This window comes from Anguilla rostrata, chromosome 3 (genome assembly GCF_018555375.3).
Source record: "Anguilla rostrata isolate EN2019 chromosome 3, ASM1855537v3, whole genome shotgun sequence".
NCBI classification, from domain to species: Eukaryota; Metazoa; Chordata; class Actinopteri; order Anguilliformes; family Anguillidae; genus Anguilla; species Anguilla rostrata.
Genome location: NC_057935.1, coordinates 21204902 through 21220025, shown reverse-complemented (window position 1 = coordinate 21220025; position 15124 = coordinate 21204902). Strand labels below are relative to the sequence as shown.

General features: G+C 48.6%; 1 protein-coding gene across 1 annotated transcript in view; it reads left to right on the top strand.

The window, feature by feature from the left end:
- LOC135250442 (alpha-1,6-mannosylglycoprotein 6-beta-N-acetylglucosaminyltransferase A-like) overlaps nt 1-15124 on the top strand; it is an 81785-nt gene that overhangs the window by 30454 nt on the left and 36207 nt on the right. Inside the window, exons 3-6 of the mRNA XM_064326720.1 lie at nt 112-291; nt 12829-12905; nt 14423-14512; nt 14996-15067. Of these exons, the coding sequence (XP_064182790.1) occupies nt 112-291; nt 12829-12905; nt 14423-14512; nt 14996-15067 (419 nt within the window). The remainder of the gene's footprint in view (nt 1-111; nt 292-12828; nt 12906-14422; nt 14513-14995; nt 15068-15124) is intronic.

Here is a 15124-nt window from a genome sequence, read left to right as displayed (position 1 = left end):
CTGTGTAAATGGATTGTGTGTGAAGGAATGATTGTGAGTCACTGTGAATGGAAAGGTCTGCTAAATGTGAAACGTTATTGACGTGTCTTCGTGTCCCGTCTTGTCCCCCAGATCTGAAGAAGACCCTGGCGGTCCTCTTGGACAACATCTTGCTCCGGCTGGGAAAGCTGGAGTCCAAGGTGGACAACCTGGCGTACAACGGCACGGCCGGGAACCTGACCAATGGGACGGCCCCGGGGACCGGCACGGCCATGCCCAGCGCGGGGAACGGCGAGAAGGTCAACGTGGCAGGTGGGCGTCGCTCATCTTCAGCACGGCGTCCGTCGCACATGGGGCGCCATCGTGACCACGCCCTTAATAACTCAATAACTGGTAAACTAAGTGAATTGTCTGCTGCAGGACTTTGTACCGTTTTACGACATCTCGCCGTTTATACGCAACCGCATAACGTGGTCTTGCGGAATTATGGTTCTGGCTGGGAACCAGGAGACAGGGTACAGCAGCAATACGTTGAAATCTCTGTAACAAACAAAATATAACAACGTAGGACTGTCAGTTTAGTAAAACTTTCAATGTCAATAGTGTGGCCAGCTACTGTCAGTGGGAGGTTGAGAGGGTGCCCAATCTGAGTGTTTGATCTTTTGCGTCTGGGTTCCGCAGACCGCAGGCAAAGGAAGCGCTGTCGGTTTAGATGGCTCACTTATTGTGAGACTGCCCCCCAATGGAGATGGCGTGTTACTACACGCAGGGTGCTGAGTTTTTATTAATTGTGTTTTGTATGTTGATAAAACGGACTACACTGCCATTTTCGACTCAAATTGAAACGGGTAATGTGCATATCATTTGACACAATTCCTCATGCTGGAAATCAAATGTAACTGAAGATAATTGGGCAATGGTTTCTGCTTCCAACTTCTGAGCATAAAAGGGAGGCTCTGACAATCATTGCTGTCGGTTGGTTGGATTTTGGAGCGGGTGGCAAGAGCTTTTTCTTTTTCTTTTATGCTCAGAAGTTGGAAGCAGAAACCATTGCCCAATTATCTTCAGTTACATTTGATTTCCAGCATAAGGAATTGTGTCAAATGATATGCACATGCACATTATGCTTAGAAGCTTTAATTGTAAAGCCAGAAAGACAGTTATATTTGTTGTTATTTTTGTTTGTATTTGTGGTTTATTTTTCCCAGGGAAGGTGCTCATATATTTACATTAAAAAATAAATTAATGTAATGTAAATATATGAGCACCTTCCCTGGGAAAAATAAACCGCGCTCTGTAGCAGCGGTCGATTGTCAGTCACATCTTTGTCTTTTGGCCTTGTGACATCGCTGCCCGGCGGCACGGTTTACCTGAAATGCACCATCGCGACCATGCCCTCAATAACACCCATGCTCACCTTCAGCATGGCTGCCTTCACCTGTAGGCCACCATCACGACTGCTCCCTTTAATAGCACGCTACATACAGTACAGTGTGCCGACAGAACTTTACCCCCTTGGTCTGGGGCTGTTTTTCATGGTTTGGACTAGGCCCCTTCGTTTCAGTGAAGGAAAATCTTAATGCAGTGACATTCTAGATGATTCTGTGGTTCCAACTTCGTGGCAACAGTTTGGGGAAGGCTCTTTCCTGTGTCGACATGACAATGCCCCCGGGTGCACAGTGAGGACCGTATAGAAATGGTTTTGTTCAGATCGGTGTGGAATAGCTTGACTGGTCTGCACAGGGCCCTGACCTCAACCCCATCCAACACCTTTGGGATCAGTTGGAAAGCCAACTGCGAGCCAGGCGTTATCGCCCAATCAGTGCCTGACCTCGTTAATGCTCTGAATGGAAGCAGATCCCTGCAGCAGTGCTTTAACATCTAGGATAAAGGCTTCCCAGAAGAGTGGAGGTTGTTGTAGCAGCAAAGGGCGGACCAACTACATATTAACGCCCATAATTTTGGAAGAGATGTTGGATCTCTGGTGTCCATAAACGTTTGCCCGTATAGTGTACATTTAAATATATTTTTTGTTCATTTCATATATTTACAGTTGTTACTTTCAACATTTTCAGTTCATATGATAAATTTTATGATACTGTAAGCGAGGTATGCGTTTCCTTAGGTTTTGTTTAGTGTGCTGCGTGATGCGATATTGTAGATGCAGCGTCAGCAGGTCTTGGCCTCCAGAGGCTGTGCTGTGAGTTTCTCAACGGCTGGTGAATGTGCGTATTTGCTCTGACCAAACAGAATGGCGTTTCCCCTGCAGCATGTACATCTGCAGAGCAAGGCCGCGAGCTACGCACACACACACACACACACACACACACACACACACACACACACATGCACACACACACACACACACACACGCACGCACGCGCGCACACGCACGTTTCACTTCCTGAATCAGTGTAGGGAGGGTCTGTGCACTGCAGAGACAAGGAGCATCATAAAGCAGGTTTTGCTGCTTCTTGTTTTTTCTGTTTCTGAGGCCGCGCTGATGTGATGGTATCGGGGTGCACGCCTTCTACAGCTTCAGTAAATCTATTTCTCTGTTTGCTGGTCGCTACACGTGAGCTAGCGGTGGTAGAGTACGCTGCATTGCACTGCGTTTCGTTTTCGAATTTAGTAGACTGTTTCTCCCACAGTGGCTTGCACATGTACTGTTTTAGATACAATCCAATCCAATATTTACTGAAGCTGTTCAGCTTATGTTTCCTGGTCAAGGGAACTTTAACGGCACCCCAGCTAGGGACTGAAACCAGAGCGTTAGAGGCCCAGTTCACTAACCCCTATGCTACACTGGCACCGTTTGTATGAAGCACAAATATGGTTAGCAGAAGGGTTCGGCAAGGTGGCAGTTGAGTGTTTTGTTTAATAGTCGTTAATAATTTCCTCTCTGCACTCTTGTGTACCTCATTCTGGGGAAGTTCCTGCCACTAGGAGCGTGATGGTCTTGGGTGTGTTTATTCACACGGTTCAGCACCACTGCTTCACTAAGTACGCATGGAGAACCATATGACCCCAGTCAGCTTTTACTCCCACACACCACCAAGGCTGAGTCGAGTGCTTCATTCATTTTCTTACTTTGACACAAAATGGCTCCGGCTGAGAGGCATCACTACGCATAGTACTGCTCTAACACAACACAAATTTGTGCAGCAAGCCCCCGTTTATTCCTTTTTATTGATTTTTCCTGTTTGTTTATTTCTTACTGTGGGACGTGTGTGCTCTCTTAGGAAATGGAAAGTGTGAGAGCGTTGAAGTCTCCAGATGTTTGAATGGGGACTGTGTGTGGAAATGCTGTTAAGCTGGAAATAAGGTTATGATGATCGAGTTACGGATCGGAATGGCCGCTGTAGGAGGCCATTCCAATCCCTGTCTGCGATTCCGCTTGCGTTGCGGAAACAGTCGGATCCTTTGTCCTCCCGAGCCGGCCTGGTTGCCACATTACGTATCTGTCCCGAAAACCCTCTAAATTACTGGTAGGATCTGAGACGTGAATTCTGTCAGTGTGAAATCAGGATTGAATTGTATCCTGATCGGAGTACCCAACAGGACATGTCATTATCCTGTTTGCACAATGAAACCAGGCTCGTTTGATCCTTTTAGAGGGAAACTATCATCCTTCATAACAGTGCCGGGCTCCTGGATCCTCACCGTAGTCCTGGGTGAAGGTACCAGGCCTCAGCTCGGGTTCGACAGTGGAGCTCAAGAGGAGAGAGAGCGCAAGGCCGCGTCAGAGCCAGAAGTCTCCCCCGGCCCTGCTGTGATGTTTCACATTTCGGCTCTGAAGTGCTCGCCCCTCTCGGGCGGCCGTCCCGAGCGCTGTTAAGGAGATGGGGGTCACGGCGGCAAAGCCGAAACCGCGCCCGTCCGGGAAGTAGGAGCGGTGTTGGGTTGTAGCCGAGGCCGCTGAGTCATTCGAAGGTGAGAGAGTGACATTAGAGCGGTGTGGCAGGTAGTCGGCCCAGAGATCCATCCTGGTGACGACTCACTCCTGCCTCCTGCCCTCTTCTAACGGCTAACCTGAGTCAAGACTGAAAGCGTGTGACGGTTTTGTGTTTATTTGTTTTTTGTCCACTTGGTTTGAAGCCCATGTCGAGCGAGCAGCATCTAGTTAGTCTCTTTAATGCCTTTTAGCAATCAAAATGCCAAAGATAAACAAGATACTGGAAATGTAAGCAAATGTGGGGGAAGAAAAATTAGCCTATCAATTAAAAGCAAAACCAGCTCTAGCACCACCGACCATAAGAAGGTCGTCCATGGGCTCGATAACTGCTCTCACTGGCCATTTTACCTACAAGAAGGCGGCTGATATTCGTTTGCCGGACTTGTGAAATAGCAAGGATCAAAGTGAAGATCGCTCGTAGACTAAGAGTTCACGCAACTACAATCTCACACCAGTTATTAAGAAAGCCACACTGGTGGATTTAAAAGACTGTGTCCAAACCAAGTACAGGGTCATGGAAGGGAAGGGGCATTTCAGGAGAGAGGCCAGGGTCACGTTAGCATAGTGCACTACGCAGGTTAAGCTGAAACTGGAATTCTTTAAACTTCAGCAATGTTCAGTCTAAGTTCAGTCCTTCAGGAAGCTGCTAGGTCAGGTGTCTTTAAAGACAATAACAGAGCTGCCACTCCCAGATGTTCCTCAGGGCCAAGACACCCACAGAAGTTCCTGCTCCTCTTAAGACGAGCGGTCTGGAATTAGCCATGCAAAGAAAGATAAGGTGCTGATTTTGCCGCTGTGTCCAGACAGCAGAAGGGCAGTCACTGATTACTGCTTTTCGTAGGCTGCCATTTTAAAACGGCAGTAAAGCTATGTCATTTGTTTTTCTTCTACCTGCTTAGTTTTCCAGTTTCTGTGCGCACCAGCAGTGCCCATGCAGTTTGTTGGTCCAGTCTTTTAATACTTTATCATTTATTTACCTGTTTATCCTGTGTTTTGGGAGTTTTGTGGCTGTTTGGTTTCAGCATATCATAGGGCGGCTGCTAGTTTTTCATTACCTACATTTGACAAAGTTGGAGAGAGAAATTAAACCAAGACTTTCAAAGTGAATTACTTGTGAATGTTATTTTTCTGTTTGGGGGCACAATTGAAATTGCTTTCATTAGATTTCAGAGAAGCTCCACGCTCCATTATATCTGACTTGGTCATCAGGAAGCACTTTTTGCACTCTGCAGTACTGTGAGAGCATCGATTCCGCATTCATTCAGTAAATATAAATTGACATTTCTCATGGTTCCCTTTGGATCACAGCCTGGCTGAGCATGACATTTTTCCTCAGCATTTATTATTAGAGGGTTAACCCTCCAACATATCATTTGAAAACATACCGCTGAAAACACTGCCATCTATGCTTCAGTTCAGCTTGGATTTGTGTAGGAAGAACCAAAGAACCTGGCTGTGTTTGTGTATCCAGTATGTCAGACAAGCAATCAATCATTGAGACAGCCAATCAGTAAATCAGTCAGTCAGCTAATCTGCTGTTAACCTCGGAACAAGCACCCTGATCTGATTGGCTCACTGCCTGTGGTGGTCAGGACATTGTCCATCTTCAGATGCTGGCTGAAGACGCACCTCTACAGTTGCATGTGGGTTCCCCTCCTCTCCCCACCAGTTAGCACTCATCCTTTGTGCTAGTTCAGGGTATTGAACTTTTTATGGTTAAAATTTTTTCTTGTTGTCTTCTTGTTAAGGATGTAATCTGTATGTATGTATTGTATTTTGGTCCTCATAATTGTTAGCTTTATTGAAGTGAAATCCAAACTTGCTGGTCTGAGAGTGGTGTTGGCCTGGTCTGCACTGTTGCTCATATTAATCAAATGACAGCACTGTCAACAAGTTCTCCTACACCGTAATTCACTCTGAATAAGAGAGTGCTGAATGAATGTGCTACAATGTAATCTCTTGCATCTTATCTAATCTCATATGTCATTAGTCATTTGATGGGAGTCATGGGACGTGGACCTGGCAGTTAGGAGGTAAAAGCTGCTTTACTGGAGGAGGGTGGGTTTAGCTGTGTATGCAGCTAAAGGGTGTGTGTGTGTGTGTGTGCGCGTGCACACCTGTGTTTCAGCTTGCCTTGATCTAGTCTATCATCCTGATGTGGTCACAGCTCGGAGATGGATGAAGTGTTGTTGAGAAGGCAAGCGGGGTTGCAAAGCTGTGTCTGCTGGTGGCTGCTGGTTTCCGTCTGTCCACTCTGTAAACGTGTTTGTGTTACTCCCGGCACATCCATGGGCCCATGGTAATTTGTGGCCAACACTGCCAATTTGCCGGCTGAAGAAACAGCCATTCTTCCTGCTGAATGACCATCTCCGTGTCGCTGTGCAATTAACGGCATCAGGAGAGACGCTGTCGCCCACGAGCGATGCATACGGAAAAACCGCGGCGGCACTCTGGAGGCTGGCTCACACCGTCATCCTCAGCCTCATGCATCGTCATCCTCAGTCCCATACACCATCATCCTCAGTCCCATACACCGTCATCCTCAGTCACATACACCTTCATCCTCAGTCACATACACCATCATCCTCAGTCACATACACCATCATCCTCAGTCCCATACACCATCATCCTCAGTCCCATACAGAGTCATCCTCAGTCACATACACTGTCATCCTCAGTCCCATACACCATCATCCTCAGTCCCATACACTGTCATCCTCAGTCACATACACCTTCATCCTCAGTCACATACACCTTCATCCTCAGTCACACTGTATACTGTCGTCCTCAGTCACATTTAAACACATGAGCTTCCATGCACACAGCTCAGAGAGATATACACCTATGATTAATCTTACTCCACATGCCCGCACACTGAGTAAAAGTTTCAGCTGTACATTGGTCTTAATAATGATTCAAGGCCGATTTTTTTTGTTACACTCAGTGCAGAAAGTTGTCTTTTCTATTCAAGACCAAATAGAAATTTGCTGATTTGTATTATTTTATTTCTTGTATTTTGCGATCCTTTCCACTTCGGTGCAATAAGGTAATTGTTCTTATAGACTCCCTTTTATGGGAAATGAAATATGCCGCCTGGGTTTGGCAGCGAAGCCTCAGCTTTCAACAGCACTCATTTTCAGCTTGTGCCATTGGACGAAGGAATTCTGTTGGAGGCTGCGCGCGCTCATGGTCGTGGTAAATCGATACTAATCGGATACTGACAGATGCTGTCCGCTCGCGGCATTTTATAATTCCGCAGAAGCTGTAACCGTGCCTGGAGATTCCATTTGACGAAACCGTAATCAATTTCATCGCTCCACTGCTGTGCAGACTGTTTGCTTTCTTTTATTATGTGCCAGGGGCCATTTATGGCACACCTGCAGTACGTGCCTTACCCACAATGCCTTTCTCTAACTAGCGCGTGGGCTAACCCTGTGCTCTTGCGCTACCTCGGAGCCTCTTGCCCTTGGGGAAGGGGCTGTTCGCGGAGGTAGCTTGGGTAGTTCCTCGTGGCGGGCGGGACAGGGTTTTGATTTAATCCCTGTCGGGTTTTTCCATCATGGTAGTGGAGAAGTGGAGAGGTGCCAGGGCTCTTCAGAGCACCTTGAGTGCCCCCCTATGTGACTATGACCTCCACTGTGAAATTATGACTCAGATTTAATGGCGTTCAATGACAAAAGACTCGAGTGGAGACAAGGGAGGGGACAAATGCGCAAATCGTGAGGAATTGGGGGGAGAGCAGATTCGGAGAAAGAGAAAACGGAGGGAGAGAGATGGGGGAGAGGGCCATGATTTACTTTGGGTGGAACAGGCTATATTTATGTACTTTGTGAATAAGTAGCTTTTATCCTCTTGTGTGAAACCACGGCAGTGACTCACACTTGGTCTCAGGCTGAAGTGGCTCCTTCACGGACTCAAGAGTCTGACTAGTCCGACCGTCCTCACCCGGAGTAGGTTTGCTGAGGCTAGCTGGGTTATTAAGCCCCAAGGAAAGAATGCCTGATAGCAGCATTTAAATACCCTCCCCCCCCTCACATCTTTCACCTGTCCATCACTCATATCTTATGCTTTATCCAAATCAGTCGAGGTCAGTGCTGTGGGGGGGGCGTGTCTCAACCAGGAAGTGGTCCGTGGTACGTAAAGAAGGTTCTTACGTGTAGTTTTTAAAGAGCTGGAGATTTGGTTCTGATTTTTGTAGGGTACTCCCATTTCTTCACTGCACACTTGCGCGCGGTTCCCCGAGCGCCATGCGCGTGTTTTGCACGCGCGGGATGCGTTCGCGGAATGAGGCCCTGTGATCAGGCGTGAAGCCCCAATGCGAGCGGCGCGCTCGGAATGTCCGTCCGCACGTGCACCGTGGCTGACTTCGGCGCCGTGAACTTTGACCCCTCAAACCAGCTGCCGCGCATGCCTGCGAAGCGCCCCCCATGTCACCTGCCGGACGGATGAGCGAGAGGGCGAGAGGCGGAAGAGGGCAAACCGAAGTCTGCTTTCGTCGTCGTTCCGTAGCGGTCATTCGGTTGGAAGTCTGGTTTCACCTCCTTTCCGTAATGGTCCCTCAAACCGGAATCTGGTTTCGCCGCCGTTCTTCCGTAACAGTCGTTCAGAACGAAATCTGGTTTCACCTCCGTTCCATAACAGTCACTCAAATCAAAATATGGTTTTGCCTCCGTTTCGTAACAGCCTCTCAAACCAAATAATAGCTTTACCTCTGCTCCATGACAGCCACTTAGACATCTGGTTTCACCTAATAGCCGCCCAACACCCAAGCTGAGCAAAGTTAATCAAGGTGCCTTTCCCATGGAAACTTAGACAGGCCCAAGGCAGCATTTCAAGCGTGCATTTGTGGCTGTGTACTAGAATAAGTGACAGCTCGTAGGATGTCATTGAGATATCGATTTGCCCTCTGCGCAGAATATTCTGGAAGGGATAAAGATACCCTGAGTGCCGGTGGATGCGTTGCACTGACTGCCGCGCTGCGCTCCCTGGAGGGGAAGAACAGAGGCGTGTGGTGTGTGGATGCCTGGTGCGCAGCGGGAAATAAAACAAGCCAGGGTGTGCCTGCAGCGTGATTATAACGCATCAAAGTTCCATCGTTCCTCTTTGTCACCTCAAGTGAGGAGAAGACTCCCTCCCCCCCGGTGCCATTTCAGAGAAACGGCAATGAATTGGCACATTTGTTTTTCCTAGAAATGAGACGCCTTTATTAGGGCACAGTATCATCATTTGATTCATATTCTTGTTATGGATTTGTTCTGCATAATGGATGACGTCTGCCGGAGCGACCTGTTCCGTATCCTTCCCGTGTAGGTGGCCATTTAAGCCATAATGCAGTTACGCAGCAGCGCCTGTGAGTCAAAGCTCCAGGCTTCTGATTACGAGGCGCTCTGCTGCACGGCCGGCCGGCCTGGGGAATGCAGGCCTTCGGGGACTAGCGTGACCCGGACTGCCAGTGCGTGCCACGTGAATATGCGGGCCCGGTGTTTCAGGGTGGTAAATCTGCCGTTCTTCGTGCATCTCGGATTTCTTGTGGCTTGTGAAGGTCATGCTTCTAATTAAAATCTTCTTTAGTTTTCTGAGCTCGTTACGAAGCTGATGGGAAACCGGGAGCATGGAGGTGGTCTCCTCTCCTCTCCTCTGCCCTCCTCTCTTCTCCTCTCCTCTGCCCTCCTCTCCCTTCCTCTCCTCTGCTCTCCTCCCCTCCCTTCTCCTCTCCTCTCCTCTCCTCTCCTCTCCTCTCCTCTCCCTTCCTCTCCTCTGCTGCTCTCCTCTTCTCTCCTCCCCTCTCCTCTCCCATCCTCTCCCTCTCCTCTCCTCTCCTCTGCCCTCCTCTCCTCTCCCCTCCTCTCCCTCTCCTCTCCTCGTCTCTCCTCTCCTCTCCCATCCTCTCCCTCTCCTCTCCTTGTCGCTCCTCTCCTCTCATCTCGGGAGCAGCTTGTCACCTGAGGGTTCAGCGGCTTTGTCGGTACCTAACACCTCTGCACGGGCTCTGCGTATTCACTCTGGAAGCTTCCAGGTGGTTGGCAGGCAACTCCCACAGGACCGTGTGGGCCCGGGCCAGCCAACTTCACAAGCTGTACCCGTGGGGCAGCTAGCGGTGGTCTCCTGAGCGATAGCGAGAGCACATGTAGACCGGCATCTGCAAAAACACGGTGTCCGACAGACATTCGGCAAATGAGAGAAGAGCCCCTCTGACTTCCCACAAGCCCCTTCCTTTCGCAGCCTTGCGCTTCGACTCAATGTGTGTTGGGTCGCATCTGATTACACGTCGTCTCGGTGGGTTTCAACAGCTCAGAAGATTTCTTCACCGAGCGCCTGTCAGCCCTCTGTGGAAATGTCACGTACCGGGCGTCTGCGCAGGTATGCGCATGCGGAGGTGTGTGTCCGCAGAGGTATGCGTTTCTGAGAATCAATGGTTAAGAAACTGTGAAACTTTGTCGTGGAAATTGCACAACCGGTTGCCTTGACGTCATGCTTTAAATCATCATTGTCACTTCTGTAGGTCGTGATTGTTCTCTGTTCTTGTGAAATCAGAGTTAGGGTTTGGGTTGAAGAAGAACGTTCAAGCAATCACGAGGATTTGACACGAGGGCTGGATGTAATCCAGCATAATTGCATTTTACAGATTATCATTTAAAACCAAGGGCAGCTGAACTAACCACATTATTTTAGCCATGATACATTTTGAGGGGAAACATTTTTTGAAAGAAAGAAATCCATCTTTGCAAAAAATAAAAAATAAAAATGGTCTGAATAACTGCCTATCAAAATAAGGAATAAGCTATATGCAGAAACATGACTGGCGACACCGCAGAAGGTGAGGACAGTACCTGTGAGAATCTTGAGCTTAAATTAATTTGACTGTTCAAGGCTGCCATGTAATGAGATTCCCAGTGCCAGCCACAGTCACAGTCACCCGGAAAACTGAAGAAATCATTACCGGTTATGCTTTCCCCGTGAGGACCAATTACGTTGGGTTTAGGACAGCGGTTCATTACCTGGCTTTATCGCTGGAGCGAGACATTGTTTCTGCCCTAATGAACAGATATTCCGCCCCTGCAGACCACTGAGGTTATTGTGTGGAGGAAAACGTCTTGATGCCGTGGCTCCTGATGTTTTTAACACTCCATAGCTCCGGTTGTTTGAGCTGACCTTTGAACTTTGACTGGGTCAGCTTTTTTTGTTTTTCTTTCGGCTTCTCCTATCCCACCCGAATTTTGAACGCCCTGCCGATGAACTGCGTGCCAGCTGTTCTATCTGTTAGATGGTTATGAGTGGACCTTTGGCACTTATTATCGCCTTCCCGTGGAAAAGCTGTTTGGCTGCGGTTTGTCTGATTCCATCACGGGCTCTGTGGCTTTTATTGCTGTTTGTAAATGTTGTGGCACGAAGCCCTGTGTGGTGGGGCGGATGTGCGGGGCTGTTTGTGAAGAATAGCGCTGTATAGGTGGTGTAGTACGGTCACGCCCTGGATATCAAAGAAAGCTTTCCTTGTCTGAGGGGAGCGTCGCGTCAGGCTCTCACCGAAGTCCCGATGGGATTACAAGTTGCATGCCTCTGTTACAGCGAAAAAAAAAAAAGATTCGTTTTTTTTGTTGTCGAAAATTGGAAATTAGCTGTGAAATAGCTAATGGTGCAGTGTGCAGCTCCGTCTTCTCTCAGCCGGGTGGTACCGGGGTCCGTATCTCCCCGTGTCCGAGTGGGTTTCCTCTGGGCACTCCGGTTTCCGCCCGCAGTCCAAAGGCATGCTGGTTATACTAACCAGAGAGTCTAAGTAGCCCATAGCTATGTTTGTGAGCTGCTGGTTTGTGTCCCTGCCATGGATTGGTGGCCTGCTCAGGGTGTATTCCTGATGCTCGCCCCAATGCATGCTGGGATAGTCTCCAGCACCCCATGCGAACCTGGCCAGGAATAAGTGAGGTAGAAATTGGATGTAATTGCCAGCGGTTTGACGTGTGCTTTGAGAGGGCTACTGCACACTTTTTTATCTTAAAAAATTTCAGGCACCCGTCATTCGGGATACTCCAGTCGGGGATGCAGTATCTATCGAATGTCAAACCACCGGTATTGCTCCGTTCTTAGGGGACGTCTCCAGATATCTTCGGCTGCCCGTATTGCAGTATATTTCGGTGAGAGCAGGATCTTGTAATAACGCACAGGATTTATGGTCTGAGAGGATCTTTTCGGTCACCCTCGTTCTCCTGAAGCGGGCGGCTGAAAGGCGTTTGGAGGGCTTGCCTTCGGCGCAGCGACTGTGCGAACGAAGGAGAGGAGGCATGACCAGGAGACACGGCCAGTCAGCGGTGTGTCCCCTCCCCCCCCGCCAGCTTCAAAGCTGTCGAGCCGTACGGTCGCCTTCCGGTACAGAGCGCCGTCAAGGACGGCCGGAACACAGTTCTGGGGATCGCGGCGTTCTGCGACGGCCTGATTCGTTCACAAATTTAAAGCCATCCTAAAGTGACCTTACATCGTCTGACAGGCCAAGCGCAGCACAGAGAGGTCCTCTCCTGTCCTTTTCTCAGATCTCGGTTCATTTTGCCTGGAGATCTGAATTGCAGATTGCGTGGAGTAATCAGTTTGCAAAGCGAGCGGGGACGCGTGCCAGAAAGGCAGGCAGCGGGCAGCGATGCAAAATCAGCTTCACTTCATCTCCTCTGGGGTGAAGTGGGGAGACGGGGGGAAGGCCGGGTCAGCCGAGGACTGCTCGAGTGGGTCTGGCAGTGCCTCCTTACTCTGTGTGTGTGTGTGTGTGTGTGTGGTTGTGTTTATGTGTGTTTGTGTGTGTCTGTGTGTGTGTGCGCATATATGTGTTTGTTTTTGGTGAGCTTTGATGATGCAATAAACCGCCTCCCCCATGACATTATTGTGACATTAACCCCCCCCCCCCCCTCCAGATCTCCTGAGTGGAGCCCAGGAGAAGTGCGAGCTGCCCCCCCTTGATGGCTTCCCCCACTGCGAGAGCAAGATGAAGGTGAGCATCCTCTTCCTCGCTTACATTTAGCAGTATTTCCCAGATGCCGTCATCCAGAGCAGTTTATGCAGCTGAATATACGCTGAAGTAATTTGGGTTAAGTAGCTAGCTACGAGGTACAATGGCAGAGCCCTACTGGGGAATTAAACCCGCAACCACTGAGTTACAAGTCCACCCTCCCTTACCATTACACGACACTACACTGCCATCACAGGTAGATGTTTACTACAAGAGTTTCACAGCTTTCAATGCACGCTATCAATTTATAGCGCTGGAAATGTATCAAAGCAATTCAGGTCCCTTGCTCAAGAGTAAAGCGGGAACCAGGGAATTGAACCAGCAACCTCTGAGTTTCAAGTGCCGTACTGTTACCGCATTGCTCTCTTGGCCCACCCTGTTCTTTGACGACGTCACTGAGGCGCATCAGAGGTCCGGCATCAAAGTTCAACCAATCAAAACCACTCGTATTGTGACTTGGGCAGGGACACGTGTTTCTGAGCAACATTGAGCAATGTTGCTCTTTGGTTTTTCAGATGTGGGGTGGGCTGGGTGGGGGGGTGGGGGGGGTGTGACAGGGTGGTGCAGGTGCAGGCAAAATGGGAGAGCGTCCATATATGACACACTTTTATTGGATTTTATGGAGGCACGTTCACTGAGTTTGGAGCCAATAGTACATAGTTCTACGCTCTGCCAGGCCATAAGACGAATAATCTATGGTTATATCCATGTTAGGAAAGCGTGAATTCTTTCAGATGTACCTTCAGCATTTTATTTGTGCTGAAGGGCAGTCTTTTGCTGGTAACTGTATAGAACCATTTACTGTATTTTGCTAAATACAGTAAATGGTTCTATAGACAAACCTGTTGACAGAGGACCTTTTTACAAGAGTTTTTTTTTTCTGTTAGCCCTTGCAAGCCATATCCTTATTCAAATTCATTTACTTAGAGCATTATCGCCTCTGGTGTTGCCTCTTTTTGCATGTTTAACATCAGACAAACATGATTATTAAAAAGGAATTTGACATTAGCCTTCCTGTCAGTCTGCTGTGGAATTTCTATGGTGGATGAATCAGCTTTGCTTCCACTAAAAGTGCCTGAAATGTCTGCTGATGTAAAAATAATCTCTACGGTAAATTATCTATTGATATCGTACCTCTCCACATTCCTTAGCCTGGGGGGGGGGGTGTGAATGAGGTGAGGCAAGACTCCTGTGGGCATGATTCATGCACTGGTCTCACCCAACAGTGAGAGCAAGGCCACGTGTTTTATGTGCAACTTTGTGTCGGGCTGAAGTTTATTGCATCCTTTTCCGGATGTGTATTTATGGGCAAATGTATGTGTGTGTCTGTTTGTGTGTGCGTGTGCTTGCGTGTGTGTGCGTGTGCTTGCGTGCGTGCGTGTGTGTCTGTTTGTGTGTGCGTGTGCATGTGTGTGTGTGCGCACGTGCTTGCGTGCGTGTGCTTGCGTGTGTGTGCGTGTGCTTGCGTGTGTGTGCGTGTCCCTCTCTCTCCCTCTCAGTGGATGAAGGACATGTGGCGGTCGGACACTTGCTACGGTAACTATGGTGTTGACGGCTCCACCTGTTCGGCCTTCATCTACCTGAGTGAGGTGAGTCCTGCACAGCTTCAAATCTGAGTGTACCTGCAGGTGTTTGCCTGCAGCCCCGAATGCAGAAATATGTGTTTGAGGAAACAGCCTTCATTTGGAAGCTGAGTGCCATTTTGTTCCTCAGCTGTGTGTTTCAGTAGATGCACTGTACAGTAAGCAGGGCCATATGTGTGTCCATTAAAAAAAATTAGGTGTTCTGTAAAATGAAAAACGGTGTTCTGTAAAACTAAAAACAGTGTTCTGTAAAATACTTTTAAGTAAACCTACTCAAAAAATAACAAAAGCAAGATGTTTTTTAGTGTACAACTCCTTGATATGACTGTATTTCAATGGCAGTTAGCGTGTGGCTTCTTACGTTAATGTAAACGTCAAAATGAAATGTAAACCCGACCGGGTGGATGAAGTGACATGTTAGAACGTGTAGCCTAACAAATGGGGTGAAAGGTCAGAAGCGCTGTGTCATTGTGCCGTCTGTGCGCTCAGGTGGAGAACTGGTGCCCACGGCTTCCCTGGAGGCAGAGGAACCTGGACGAGGAAGCAGAGAGGAAGAGCCAGGTGAGACCAGGCTGTCCCATTTCTCCTCACTCTCTCTGTCTCTAGGAAGCGAAGACA